Here is a 15,023-nt window from a genome sequence, read left to right on the forward strand (position 1 = left end):
ATAAATTCTTGAGTATTATTCATCAGTTTGGGATCCTTACCAAATAGCATTGTTTCGAGAGGTGTAGAAGATAAAACGGAGGGCGCCACGTTTCGTCAGTGGATCAGTTTAGTCGGCACGAGAGCGTTACAGAAATGCTAAACACGTTCTAGTGGCACACTTTGCAAAACAGGCGTTGTGCATTACAATTGAAATTTCGAGAGAGCACTTTTTGGGAAGAGTCGGAAAACATATAAGTTCCTTCCACATACATCTATCCAAAAGACCAAGACGAAAAAAAACGAGAAATCACAGCTAATACAAAGGCTTACCAACAGTCATTCTCCCCACGTACCATTCGTGAATGTAATGCGGAAGGGGGAATCTGTTAGTGATACTAGAAGTCCCGTTATTCCGCGTCACTTACACTATGTCGGCGATTGCTGCGCAAAAAATTTCTCCACTTACGCGTACACCACCATTACTCTACCACGCAAACGTAGGGGTTACACTCGTCTGGTATGAGACGTTCCCTGGAGGGGGGTGGGGGGTCCACTGGGGGTCGAACCGCACAATAACCCTGGCTTCGGTGTGGGGCGGCAGAGAGGTGAAGTGGACTGCGATAGTCGTCGTGGGGTTGTGGACCCCTGCGGCTGCAGCAAGGACGGAGCCCCTCCGTCCTTTCTAGGTCCCCGGTTAACATACAACATACCAGAAGTACCCTCCCCCACAAACTGTTAGATTGAGGTACATGATGTAGATTACACTTCCTTGGGGGACACCTGATGTTTCATTCTTTTCTGGGGCACATTCGCCATCCAATATAACGTACTGAGTTCTGTTAGTCAAACATCCATCTTGCTATGCCAATATTAGCGTATATTATTCTTTTGCCCACAGCTCATACTAGTTTTATGGATCAAACAAAATCTGAAACTTAGGTCTTATAATCCAAGGCAGTCTCCTTAATAGGTTCTATGTATAAAGCAAAATGTATATGTGTATATCTGTATGAAAGAGAGCGGAGAAAATGGACAAAGAGAGGGAGAGAAGGAGATGAAGAAACAGAGAGGGTGTGAAGAAAGAGATTGACAGGTAGAGGTGGGAGGATGAGGTGGACACAGAGAAGGGAAGGAGAACTCATCAGCGGACGAAACCGCGCAGAAAAGGCATGCAAATAAATAAATTTCACACCATTAGCTCTTTACTGACTGGTTCTGTTCTCAGTCCATCTTGAAAATTGATGCTTTGGCAGCAGGAGTGGCGTAACACAGAGGTCCATCAACAGCAGTGGGACAGGTGTGTACCAGGCGTGAAAGTAATACAGCAATTATTCTCCAGTATTTGGTGACCAGAACGCCCATACTGAATGAAACCTCTACTAATGTCTTTGTGTAGCTGGTTTCTGCTGTATGGTCCTCGATTTTTATAAGGTTATGATCAACAGTGACTTAATACGACTTAACTACGATTTAGAATGACTGTATTGTAGAATTGGAACGCAGTGATAGAAGGAAGGAATGACGAAACATAAATTGCATGTACTCTGTTTGTGATGTCTTTATTAAATAAAGATGATTCATTATGTGTGGAATATCATTGACACAGCCCCTTCTCACTCAGTGCACTTTGAGGAGAGGAGCAGCGAGAGCAGGGGCGGCGTAGGCCACAGGCGTGTGGATGGCGGGGGCGGCGTAGGCCACGGGCGCGGCGGCGATGGCGGGGGCGGCCAGGAGGCGGGCGGTCTGCGACACGCGGTACGTGTTGGCGTACGAGGAGGCGGCGGGCGCCACGGCCACGGGGGCGTGGGCGACGGCGAATGCGGGGGCGGCCACGGCAGGCGCCACGGCGACGGCGGGGGCGGCGTAGCCTCCCAGGTAGCCGGCGTGGGCGGCGGCCACGGCGCACATTAGGATCACCTGCAACAGGAAAGGACCATCGTCTATGTATTGAAATTGCTAATCTCTCAATTAGGTCCTGGTGAGGAAGTAAGAGGACTAATTTTAGTTTGCTATTACGTCACTGTAATTAGTGTGATTTCACTACAAAGCTTTGACTGGAAACGAGCTAAATTTTTCCTATAGTTCTTTGGGAAATTTCTGTTTAACACAGCCCACAAATAACATGGAGCCACATGTTCTTGTCCAACAGCAGTTGTATTAATTAATATCACCATCTCGTTGAAAGGGTGTAAAGCTTTAATAAAAGAAAAGAAAGTACTAGGTCCAACAGCAGTTTTATTAATTAATATGACCATCTCGATGACAGGGCATAACACTTAAACAAAATAAAAGAAAGTAGTATGATGATCAAATTCACTGGCAGATTAAAACCGTGTGCCAGACCTAGACTCGAACTCAGGAACTTTGCTTTTCACGGGCAAGTACTGTATCGACTTTTTGTTTCATTTTGTTCGGTATTGTTCGTTGCGTTTGGTATGGGCGGACATCACAAGACATCCGTTGAAATTGATCTTCGATTCCTTTACTCAATTATTTATAACAGAGGGTGAGCAGCCCTCTGACCGAACACGCTGAGGTACCGTGCCGACAAAATTAAGTATATGTATAAAGATCAGATCTATCCTATGGTGATAGACAACCAATCTATGTGTACGTTATAATGATTTGTCGGGGGGTCTACTATCAAACTCCACGCATATTTAGCTGTGGTGTTAGCGAATCCTCCCATTTGCTGCCACACAGATTGTTAACCAAAAATTGAGTTGTACGAGGGAGTGTTGAACACGGCCCGTCTGGTTTACAGTCCAACACCGCAGCCACTTAACCACGACGCCGCCAGTAGACTGAGTTAACACAAGCACGACTCATGACCTATCCTCACAGTTTCAGTACGATGATCAGTTTGCCACTGAACTTTAGTATGCAAAATAATCGTCATTATTCAGGAAGTCTCATACAAATCGAATGATTTCACAGGCCAGTCCATGTAACAAAATATGGACGCCCTTATGAGTCCCATGCGCAGTTACGTTTACAATCTCCAAGCATCCGATATTTCCTCTTATCTAACCAAGGAGTTATACACTACGCTTGCTTGTCATTTTTCTTTAATTTTCCCATTTTTTACAGCTCTTCAAGTGTTTTTTCAACTAGGTGACGTTTATATTCATATCCTTTCTTTTCTGGGCTAGACATTCCGAATTAAGAGTTCAGTATCATATTTCAATTACCTTAGAGCATAAAATCTTACTTGAAATGAACTTCTATTAATATAAAGCGAGATTAGAATCTTTCGAGGAAAATCGACCTATAAATGAGGAAATTACCTTACTCAAGTATGAAAATCGATATCATGTTATCGGCGGCCGGTGTGGCCGAGCGGTTCTAGGCTCGTCAATCTGGAACGGCCCGACCGCTGCTGTCGCAGGTTCGAATCCTGCCTCGAGCATGGAAGTATGTGACGTCCTTAGGTTAGTTAGGTTTAAGTAGTTCTAAGTTCTATGGAACTGATGACCTCAGATGTTAAGTCCCATAGCGCTCAGAGCCATTTGAACCATTTGATATCATGTTATCATTGTTATTAATATGTTCAGAAACAGAAAACTGAGCACTATGACTTTAATGAGTCTACGGTATTGGCAAATGATTACAAATGATTACCTTGGTACTGTAACAAAACTTCAAACATTAAGAAGAGAATGCAGTACAATAGTGAGGATCTTACAAGTTGAGAAACATTTGTGTTTTCCGTTATACCATTCTTCCACTAGAGCTTTTCCCGCTGTCAACTCCTCTTGCCTTTCGAAAGCCACGTTTCCTTTCCTTCAAACGGAACCACTAATTGGCAAATTGTACCAGCTATACTATGCCAGACACGTGTTAATTAACCAAAACATGAAATACTCGTACATGACCCTGTACCCTACTATCGTGTATCTGAAACTCTCTGATACGTTACCAGGATGAACTTCTGAGGTCACTTAACGTCTGCAGGAGATCTGCTGTACATTGTCATTACCATAATATTTTGTAAAAATGAACCTAACCGCGTGTCTCTAAACAGATTGTAACATAAAAATGAAAAACATAAATAAGCAGGAATATTAATGTTTGCGGATTCATATAACGTACACCAGAATTGCGCTTGGATCTTATGTACCATTCGTCAATGGCGGACATAAAACAATAAATGTCCACAATTTCAACTATTCACGGAAATTAGTTTTTTTCAGTACAGTATGTTTTCTTGGCAAAGAGTAGTCTACTAATATTATACATATGCCTTAATTTGCGAGAGAAATTTCTTATAATGTGCGTCTGGAGCACAGCATTGTGTGCTAGTGCATCATGGACTGCGGGAAAACCAGAAAAGATGAGAAGCGAAGCATCCGAGAAGTGGTGCTACAGAAGAATGTTGAATATTAAGTGGACTGATAAGGTAAGAAATGAGAAGGTTCCCCGCAGAATCGATGAGGAAAGGAGTACATGGAAAACACTGACAAGAATAAGGGACAGCATGATAGGACATCTCTTAAGACTTCAGTGGATAAGTGCCCTGGTAACAGAGGGAGCTGTAGAGGGTAAGAACTGTAGAGCAAGACAGAGATTTGAATGTATCCAGCAAATAATTGAGGATGTAAATTGCAATTGCTACTCTGAGATGGTATTAAAGGGTCGATACCGGACAGGGATTCGTGGCGGGCTGCATAAAACCAGTGAGAAGGCTGACGACTCAAAAAATAAAAAAATTAAAAATTAAAAAAGGAACTCATTTTGCTATTGAAAAAGAATACGGCGACAGTGCAGACAGTGCACGATGCACACTAATTACATTCCATTACACAAGCCGAAGTACTGAGTTGCATAAGAGTGCATGAATGTAGGTAACCACCTGCTACTCAGTACTTGCTGTCTTAGACTTTTAATAACCAGTACTACCAAATTAAAAAAATTCCAACACGTTATTGCCTGTATGTTAAAATCAAAGTTTTACTTCACACGAATACCGTACATGCGTACGGTGGTCTCGCCTGTATTTGACTTCAGGTGGTGGGCATAGCCACGTACTCACCAGCTTGTACATGATGTGAGAGGTCTGCTGTCGTCTACAAACAACTGATGTGGAGTAGAATCGCCGTGAGCTTATATAGGAGTGGCTCCCGTACTCGCAGTTCTGTCGTCTCGTTTGCAATCTGGACCGGTAGCGCGTTACGCCAGTGCGTTCTTGATCCCATTCGCTATCCGCCAGCGATCGAGAGCCAAATACCCTACTTTTTATTATAACTGGCTGCACAACAGCTAACTACTTAACAGTGAATTCTACTTCTAAATCCAGTTCCCAAATTCACTGATTCAACGGGCGTTGTGATCACGCACAAATATAGCTACAGTCGAGACAAGCAAATATGACTAGGACGGCCCGTTCGTCTTCTCAGGTTCGCTGTCCCTGGAATTTTATTTCATGGAGAATGATATTTCCTCTTGCTGTGTAAGCAGAAAGGCTTGTTGTAAGTTTATTCCGAGCTCCTGACGATGTTACGGAGTGTCCTTCCATTTGACTGCTATGACCGCTTGATTCTAATTCTATGTTCATCGTCCTCATATTCAATCACTTTTGTCGTTTCTCGTCAATGCTTCTGTACCATCCAGGAATGTGCAGGAATAAATCAATATTGTGCATATCTTGCCTACTGACTTTATATCATGAAACAAATAATATCTTAAAACAACCCTTCAATGCTCCAAATCGTGTGATTTATTGACGCCATATCGATATTAGGAACTGTATAACTTGAGTGCACTTCATTTTACGGGGTATACATCATCTTATAAATATCGAAATAAAATACCGCTTAAGATGGGATCCTACCCAGTATTAAATGGCTGGCTCTGAGCACTATGGGACTTAACTTCTGAGGCCATCAGTCCCCTAGAACTTAGAACTACTGAAATCTAACTAACCTAATGACATCGCACACATCCATGCCCGAGGCAGGATTCGAACTTGCGACCGTAGCGGTCGCGCGGTTCCAGACTGCAGCCCCTAGAACCGCTCGGCCACTCCGGCCGGCTTACCCAGTATTAGTTTTGCATTAATAAATAACGTAATTTGCTCCTGTCATGGCCAGTTTGCGGAGCTTTGATTTGCTTGTAATTTGGTCCTTTTGAGGATCATTTACAAATTACATTTCGCTACGATATGTGCAGGAACGTAAAAAAGTTGTAAACAAGATTTCTCTTGTCAGGTTTGTTGCTGTTGTCATTTTACCCAGCAGCAACACGAACTGTACATTTGCTTACAGTACACTGTTTCCTTTGTACCGCACTATAAATATTCAGGATCCTCAAGCGTTTCGATTTTCATAGGATATACTTCCAGCTATTGATATGCAACGTTACATGATTTTGATTTTTCCCATTTTTTTTGGTCATCAGTCTTCTGTTGGTTTTAATGCGTCCATCCACGAATTCCTCTTATGGACCAATCTTTTCGTCTCAGAATAGCACATGCAACATACATCTTCACTTATTTGCTGGATGTATTCAGAACTCTGTGTTTCTCTCCGGGTTTTATCCCTTGCAGCTCACTCTACTACCATGGGTGTTAATACCTGATGTCTTAACAGATGTCCTGTCATCCTATCCTTTCTTCTTGTCGGTGTTTCCCATATAGTCTTTCCCGCGTCGAATCGGCAGAGAACATCCTCATTTCCTACCTTATTAGTCCATCTAAAATTCAGTATTCTTCTGTAGTACCACAACTCAAATGCTTCGATTCTCTGCTTTTCCGGTTCTATCATAATCCGTGTTTCACTGCCACTCATGCTGTGCCCCAAACGTACATTCTTAGAAATTTCTTCCTCAAATTAAAGTCTTTGTTTCATATTAGTAGATTTCTCTTGGTCAGGAATGCCATACTACCATCTTTACCTGTGCTAGTCTGCTTTGTATGTCCTTGTTTGGTCCATCATAGGTTATTCTGCTACCCAGGTAGCAGAATTCATTATCTTCTTCTTCTATTTCGTGATCATCAATCCTGACATTAAGTTTCTCTCTGTTTTCACTTCTGCTACTTCTCATTACTTTCGTCTTCCTTCGATTTACTCTCAATCTACATTCTGTACTCATTAAACTGTTCGTTCCACGCAGCACTTCCTGTAATTCTTCTTGACGTTCACGGAGAATAGCAATGTCATCAGCGAATCTTTCACCTTGAATATTAATCCCAATCTTGAATCTTCTTCCGTGATTGGCCTTTCTAGAGCTGTTCATTCCTCTTCAACTGAACTGCCTACTGAGGTATTCATTATCGTAGTACGTATAGCGTCAGAGAACTTCAAGCGCTTCTGTTCCGTACCCCACGTTTTACCGATCTCAATTACAATTTATACTGTTCTCATATAGGAAGCTACACAGAGCGATGGGATGTGAATATTAAATGTTCTGAGTCCTGTCCCGCTTTTCATCCGCGTGATATTAGGTTGAATATGGCACTAACACTATATGTGAGTGTATTTTAGACACAAATGTTAAAATTATTCGTGTTTTTTCATACTTTGGTCTCAATACACTATATGACACACACACACACACACACACACACACACACACACACACACACACACACACACACACACACACATGCACAAGAGAGAGAGAGAACGCAATTTATCAGAAGCAGTTCAAATGGTTCAAATGGCTCTGAGCACTATGGGACTCAACTTCTGAGATCATAAGTCCCCTAGAACTTAGAACTACTTAAACCTACCTAATCTAAGGACATCACACACATCCATGCCCGAGGCAGGATCAAACCTGCGATCATAGTGGTCGGGCGGTTCCAGACTGTAGCGCCTAGAACCGCTCGGCCAACTCGGCCGGCTCAGAAGCAGTTCTGAACACGAAGCTACAGTAGTTTCCGTGACAATCTCTTAAATTATGGGATATAGCGCTAGTAAAATTTTGTAAATGACACAATGTACAGTACACAGAACACTGACGCAAATATGGCATCGTTGCGCGGAGTGGCCTCGCGGTTTGAGGCGCCACGTCGCTGACTGCGCATCCCTCCCGCCGGAGGATCGAGGCCTCCCTCGGGCATGGGTGTGTGTGTGTGTTGTTCTTAGTATAAGTTAGTTTAAGTAGTGTGTAAGTCTAAGGACCGATGACCTCAGCAGTTTGGTCCCTTAGGAATTCCCACACATTTGAACATTTTAAATGTGGCATCAGGGTGACGCCATATTATTATATGCAGTATGTTTTCCACTCCACACATTTCTACGTTACTTTTCAGGGCAGCCTACCAAACTAAATCATACAGTTTTCGGGATATATATGAATGTAAGCTGCCTGTTCCTTCGAAAGAACAGACACCACGCAGATCCCACAGCTGCAAAACACTTCATGTAAACTGAAGTGGCATCTCTGTTGTCGGCTGCAGCGGGCCATTAAGCGGACTCAGCGACGACGAGCGGAAATGTGTACCGCAGCGTGATTCGAATCCTGGATCTCCCGCTTACTAGCAGGTGCGATAACCACTGCGCCATCCGAGGCACAGCAGTACGCCTAATGGCCGCTCCACACTCCCACCGAGAGCCACCTATCCGCAGTCCCTTCTTAAGTGTGAGCAATGCGAATGTGAGATTCGTTACTCCTTAAAATTCCTATGTGCATTTTTCTGCCAAACACATCTGTAATATGAAGCTGTAAATAAATAAGCATAACAGGTTAAATTTCGCGTAGCCGTATTGTTCTGTGATTACCTTTGAATGACTAGCATGACCAAATTTACACTCACATATTAAAACGATACAATTTCGCTGTATTGTTGAAAATTCGTCACTTGAAAAGAAATTAAGTTTTTCCTTTTTCTAGCTTTCTAAAGCTATAATTCTGACGATTCTTCACAGATAGGAGAACTTTTTGTGCATCTTCCGACATAAGTAAATAATACACTTTTCTTACCTACCGGATGTGGTTCAAGGGAGAAGGAGGGGAAAGTAAGAACGGTGCTGCTCACTAAAATCTGGAGCCCCACATATCCTCATCCGCAGCTGAGCGACTTCAGGTTTGTTGTTTTACCTCAAACGCAATTTGCAATTTCAACAGTACATACATTTTAATAACGCTGTCTAGTCATGAAACGTTTATAAGCATGGTTCAAATGGCTCTGAGCACTATGGGACTTAACATCTGTGGTCATCAGTCCCCTAGAACTTAGAACTACTTAAACGTAACTAACCTAAGGACATCACACACATCCACGCCCGAGGCAGGATTCGAACCTGCGACCGTAGCGGTCGCGCGGTTCCAGACTAAAGCGCCTAGAACCGCTCGGCCACACCGGCCTGCAAACGTTTATAGAATTCGAGAGTAAATGCACTGAACAATAGTTATTATTCGATTTTCATTTGATACCTGGTAGTTACTTCACTTCATAGGACTATAGGACTTATGTCTTCGCATAATAATATTTGACAATATCACATAAATAATGCCCATTGTGTAGTTTTCCGAAATATTGATTGGCCTTACCCCAGCACCTTTTATGTTACGTCTCGGCTAGTGTCGATTTATTTTCATATTTAACTAATATGTTTCTCCACTGGAATTGTTCCTAGCAAAGTTATCGGCAATAATTTTAATAGTTTCCTCCACTGGTATATTGGTATAGAGATTTTTCATATCTAGGGAAGCTAGCGTGCTTGAGGATGGAAGTTTTGAATTTGCTTGGTTTTCGCTACGCCTTGCGGCACATACTGTATACTAAACTTTTGGGCAGCCGCCTCTGTGGAAAGGTTTCCGCCCTCTTATGCTTAGACAGTCCTGTGTCAGCTTTTCGTACCTCACGAGGCTGTCTCACCTCGCAATGTTGCGTCGCTTGTGCTATATTTTGTAGGGCATAACATCCGCGCTTGCCTGCAGCTGCCGCTACCGCAAACGACTTTCTACTTCCCACGTTTCTGATCAAACGTGGTCGGTGTGCTACACGAGTGTTTGTGTTCGTAATCTATCATGAATCACTTGTTCTGAGTTTCGTTGGCTCCACTGGGACTGGGTTAGCAAACAACGCGTGGTTAATGTCTAAGAATACGTGTTTTGCTTGTTCGGTGTGCGAAGCGGGTGTAGGGAGTTTTTCATTTTGTGTCGGTCTCATGTTTTGCACCAGTGACTGTGTGTGTTACCGGCGTAAATTGACACCACGTCTAATGACATCGTTTTGATTGCTTGGCGAGGTTTCCAGTGTTATATGCCGTTCCTAATGGGATACTTATGTTTGTCATGTGTGCAAAACATTTGGAGGTTTAGTGCTCGAAAGCTATTCCAGAGGCTTAGCACAGCCAGCTGTACGTTGAAACCTGCGTTGCGCAATCCGACTGAAATTCTGTATTCGTTTCCGTAATTGTGGTAGCAGCATTCACGTAGTGAACTCCATCATTTGCAATGAAATCGGCACAGTGTTAGCCCCTACGCATACATGTCTGCAAGTAGAAGTTATTTGAATTGTTTCTCTCCACTGTGACATTGGTTCGTAACTTATTTTAAAATTCGAAAGCTCTGATTAGCTTCATCCAAGTTCCGTCAGCACCAGGTTGGAATTTGTTTCCTGCGGCAGACAACGCTAATTTGTTGTCAGAATGGTTTTGTTGGTGTGAGTGTTCCTGACCTATCGCGTATCACCTTTTCAGGAATTGTTGATAGCTCCATGGTAGTTAGTGCCACTATGGTTCAAAATGGCTCTAAGCACTATGGGACTTAACATCTGAGGTCATCAGTCCCATAGACTTAGAACTACTTAAACCTAAATAACCTAACGACATCATACACATCCATGCCCGAGGCAGGATTCGAACCTGCGACCGTAGCAGCAGCGCGGTTCCGGGCTGAAGCGCCTAGAACCGCTCGGCCACAGCGGCCGGCAGTGCCACTATGATATGAAATCTGTGATTAGGCACTCATGTGTCGTGTGTATTTTGGTAGTCCAACTACGTGAACGACTAGTGCCTTACAGTTTGTCTGCCTAGTGTCTTGTATTAACGATTGTTTCCAGATCCTTGAGGAATGCCGTTGACTTTAGCTGGTTGTAAGGAACGAGATCTTTTTTGATTTTATTATGCGAATATTTGGTATACTTGTCCGTGCTGCTTGTTTTACCAACGTGCGTAAATTATTAAGTTGTACCCTTGTATTGCGTTAGGAACAACGAACATGTGTTCGTTGTTGTGGTCATTCATTTTTCTCGGTGGCTTTCTTGATCTCTCATCTCCCAAGTCCTACAAGGAGAACTCTTCCAGTTCTTTAGAGCGTTGGTTACCGCCATATTCTGGATTTATTGTCAGTGTTGATCTGGCAAGTGCCTGTTTAATTATAGAAATGTTAGCCTCCTTTCTAAACTGAAAACATGGTTTAAGCTATGGTTAGTGCCAGTTACTTCAGTCGTACTTTACCACATGTGCCTACTGGCGTACTTTTAATTGACGTTAAGCTGATTAATGCTAAAAAGTGAGCGCTCTATCTTAAGTGGCTGTGGGAGTCGTTCAGACAGCGATTCCCACTCTGTCTGCTAACACCACTTTCAAATGTTTTCCCAAAATAACTTGATCACTAATAACTTTCACAGTAATGTTCACAGATCATAACAATGAGGACCTATTCTTCCTTCAAATGCATCAGCTATTGATTTTCAAACGGTAGCTCCAAGTGAGTCAAACTGTAATAACCTCAGTCTTTTCTGATTGGTGCAAAGACTACGCTACTCAGTAGACGCAGTTAACACACATTTAAATAACTCTCTTTTTATTTACAGTAGATAGACCAGACAGAAATGGTCATTACATGATTTCTTACGAACTAATACATTTTTATAAATTCGGTTTAAACATCAACTTTACAATGATACACAGAGGACATGCTGAGAACCAATACCCAGTATTCTCGCCGTCGCGGACTGTCGGCGCTCTTATAATTACTGCATCGATGGAACATCGATGAACCACCTGCCAGGATGTTTCTCGTGCGACATGAAACAGACAGAAAAACAAAAACATTTTAGTACATACATCATATAAAAATGCATACTTCAATCATACACTTCCATGGTCTATCTGATGTCGCTAAGGTGGAAAATAAGGATGGTACTGCCTACTAAAATCTGGAGCACCACAGTGTAATCTACTTACAGTATTAAGTTAGTAGTGTAATTCTGACAACGAACGCCAATCACTACAAAAATCATTGCACTAACTAGTTCGGAACAACTTTGTCATATTTACTATTTAAATAATTTTTGGACAGTATTGGTATAAAAAGAAGAGAAAGTGAGTTAATGCTTACTCTTCTTTCCTTTTCTATTTCGAAGGATTTCATTTAATGTAGTGAAGATTCATTACATGTTGTAAATACTTAACATGTAAGATTCAAGACTGGCTGGAACTCATTCGTCACTAATGGTTGTTGCTTTGACCATTTCGAGACATTGCTGACAATCAGGACGACACAGCTTGCATTTAGTCTCGTTTTATCACCATTGGAAATATTCCCTTGGTAATTAATTTGTGTTACACTGACATAAAAAATATAATGGGCTCTAATCGTGTGTAGGCGGTTTCATTCCCGAAATTTTTCATTGGATATGTTTATGACCTACGAATCACTACAGTACGCCGTCAGGTTATGAAATTCAAAATGGTTCAAACGGCTCTGAGCACTGTGGGACTTAATTTCTGTGTTCATCAGTCCCCTAGAACTTAGAACTACTTAAACCTAACTAACCTAAGGACATCACATACATCCATGCCCGAAGCAGGATTCGAACCTGCGACCGTAGCGGTCGTGCGGTTCCAGACTGTAGCGCCTAGAACCGCTCTGCCACCACGGCCGGCCTCAGGCTATGATATAGAGACTACGAGAACCCATCGGAAGGCGGATTATTGCCTCAGAACAGAGCGGCAGGCTAATTCAAAGAAGCAACGAGAGCTTTCTCAAGAAGCCAAACTTTCAGTATACACTGCACAAGCTTTTGAAAGCAGCTGATGAAGTGAGATTTTGGCTGCCCGTTTTGTTCTCAAAAAGTACTGATTTGTGAGTTTTATTCGGGCTGTGGAATCTACGCTACCATGCTTCAAAAATATAACACTACTGGGCATTGAAACTGCAGAACCGTGAAGGCGGTATAAACAAATGCTAAATTGGCATAAAATGTCCTAGATGTTCGAATATGAAAACAAAGAAGGTTTCAGCCCAAAAGTTCGAAGTAGCCAGAAATAACGCCTTCAATGTTCTCTATGTAAGGAGAGATTATACAGAGCGTTTCTCATTCATAAGTGGTGTTTTAATATTGTTTGGTGAGTGTTATGCCTCGTTCAAGGAGGTGGAGAGTCTATCAGAACGCGTCGAAGTGCGACATCTGTCGAGGCTCCGATTTATTATTCCGCAATATGGCTGCTCGATTTGATTGGGATCCCAAGACTACCTGGCACAATTTGGAATCGGGATTCAGCAGGAGAACACTCATGGCCATGCAAGACTTCAACGGCCCCACACGGATAGCACCTGAGAGGGCAAATGTACTCTTAGCTTGCCTGTGCTGATTCATTCAGCCACGTCACGGAGCTTGAGTCACGAAATAGTCTTGTTATCTTCAAGAAAAATATTCACACGGGCAGTGCGATGACGTCTGGAGCGCCACTAACTGCCAACACGGCGATTACTGATGCAGCGGCTCTTTTCGAGGTAGCAACGTTCGAGGTACTAGTACCTTTCTTACACACTCTCTTCCCGTGAAAGGATTCAGTAAGTGCGTGATCGCGTTTCTGAAGTTTGTTGATTTTGTGTGCGCCTAGGGAACCGCCACATACCTGACGTATTACACCGTTAATGTTCTCTTAACTTCCTATAACTTGATTAAATTATGGCCAGTATTATGTTAGAGAAATTGAAAGCTTTATAATTAAATGAAATAATAGTAAATCATAGTTAGTTTGATATATTACCTCTTGACGCCTCATTGAATGCACACCTAATGAAAATTAGCTGATTTTTGGCAATATTGACACTTTAAATATCTTTGCATACTGAACACATGAGCGATATATCGTCTCTGGTTTCGAAAGATTCCATTATTGAGAAAAGCACGGGCAAATTAATATGTAAGAATCGAGTCGAGTCACAGCCTTGAGTAGCATCAGTTGTGGAATCGCTAAGAGAGGGTGTTGTATCATGGCGGAATGAGCAGCTGGATAGCGGATGTCCCGCACAGAGATCTGAAAGCTGAGGATGAAGTGTGGTTTGTAAGATAATCATATAAAGAGACAGCATTTTAAAAAAGGTAATTAAATTTGAATTTGGTAGCTGCAAGCCCGAATTTAATGACTATTGCTGTGTGAGCCGTGTTGGTTCGTACGATTGCAATGTGTAGGTCGTATGTCTGGTTCGCTTCTCCTCTGGTAACCGGAAGGAGCTCTTGCACCGCGTCTTCCGGCCTGAAATTTTTGCGAGGCGGGCGAGTGGGGCAACTCACAGTCACCGGAGGGCGAGGGGGAAGGAAGTTGAGTGGAGGAAATGTGTTTGTCACGTGCCGGTAAGGGGGGCCTTGACCGATTTTTTCTGAAGGAGTCGTTGCAAGGGGATCCACTTTGATTATCTTGGCTTATTCCGGGGTGGCCGGACAGATTCTAGGCGCTGGAACCGCGCGACCGCTACGGTCGCAGGTTCGAATCATGCCTCGGGCATGGATGTGTGTCATGTCCTTAGGTTAGTTAGGTTTACGTAGTTCTAAGTTCTAGGGGACTGATGACCTCAGAAGTTAAGTCCCATAGTGCTCAGAGCCATTTGAACCATTTTTTGAAAGGTCACCTCTCCCTTGTGGTCGCCCCGTGTTATGTGATTCAGTTTGGCGGCGTTACCGGACTCTCTTGTTGCTGTCCTGCCTTGCGTGATTCTTCCCTGAGTTCTGAATCTGTGCCTTCAGGGAAGTTTGGATCCGACGTAGTGTGGCGTGTATCTCTTACACAAACCGTTTGAGTCTGCCCACCTGCGTTCGCTGAGCCCCCTTTGTTGCTCTCCTAAAAAGTAACTTCGTTG

At 42.9% G+C, this 15,023-nt stretch overlaps 1 protein-coding gene across 1 annotated transcript in view; it reads right to left on the reverse strand.

Moving 5' to 3' along the window:
• Positions 1-1,598: 1,598 nt before the first annotated feature.
• Positions 1,599-15,023, reverse strand: part of LOC124788754 (cuticle protein 12.5-like) — a 51,568-nt gene continuing 38,143 nt past the window's right edge. Inside the window, exon 3 of the mRNA XM_047256036.1 lies at positions 1,599-1,898. Coding sequence (XP_047111992.1) covers positions 1,599-1,898 — 300 coding nt within the window. The remainder of the gene's footprint in view (positions 1,899-15,023) is intronic.

The sequence above is a fragment of the Schistocerca piceifrons genome, chromosome 3 (genome assembly GCF_021461385.2).
Source record: "Schistocerca piceifrons isolate TAMUIC-IGC-003096 chromosome 3, iqSchPice1.1, whole genome shotgun sequence".
NCBI classification, from domain to species: Eukaryota; Metazoa; Arthropoda; class Insecta; order Orthoptera; family Acrididae; genus Schistocerca; species Schistocerca piceifrons.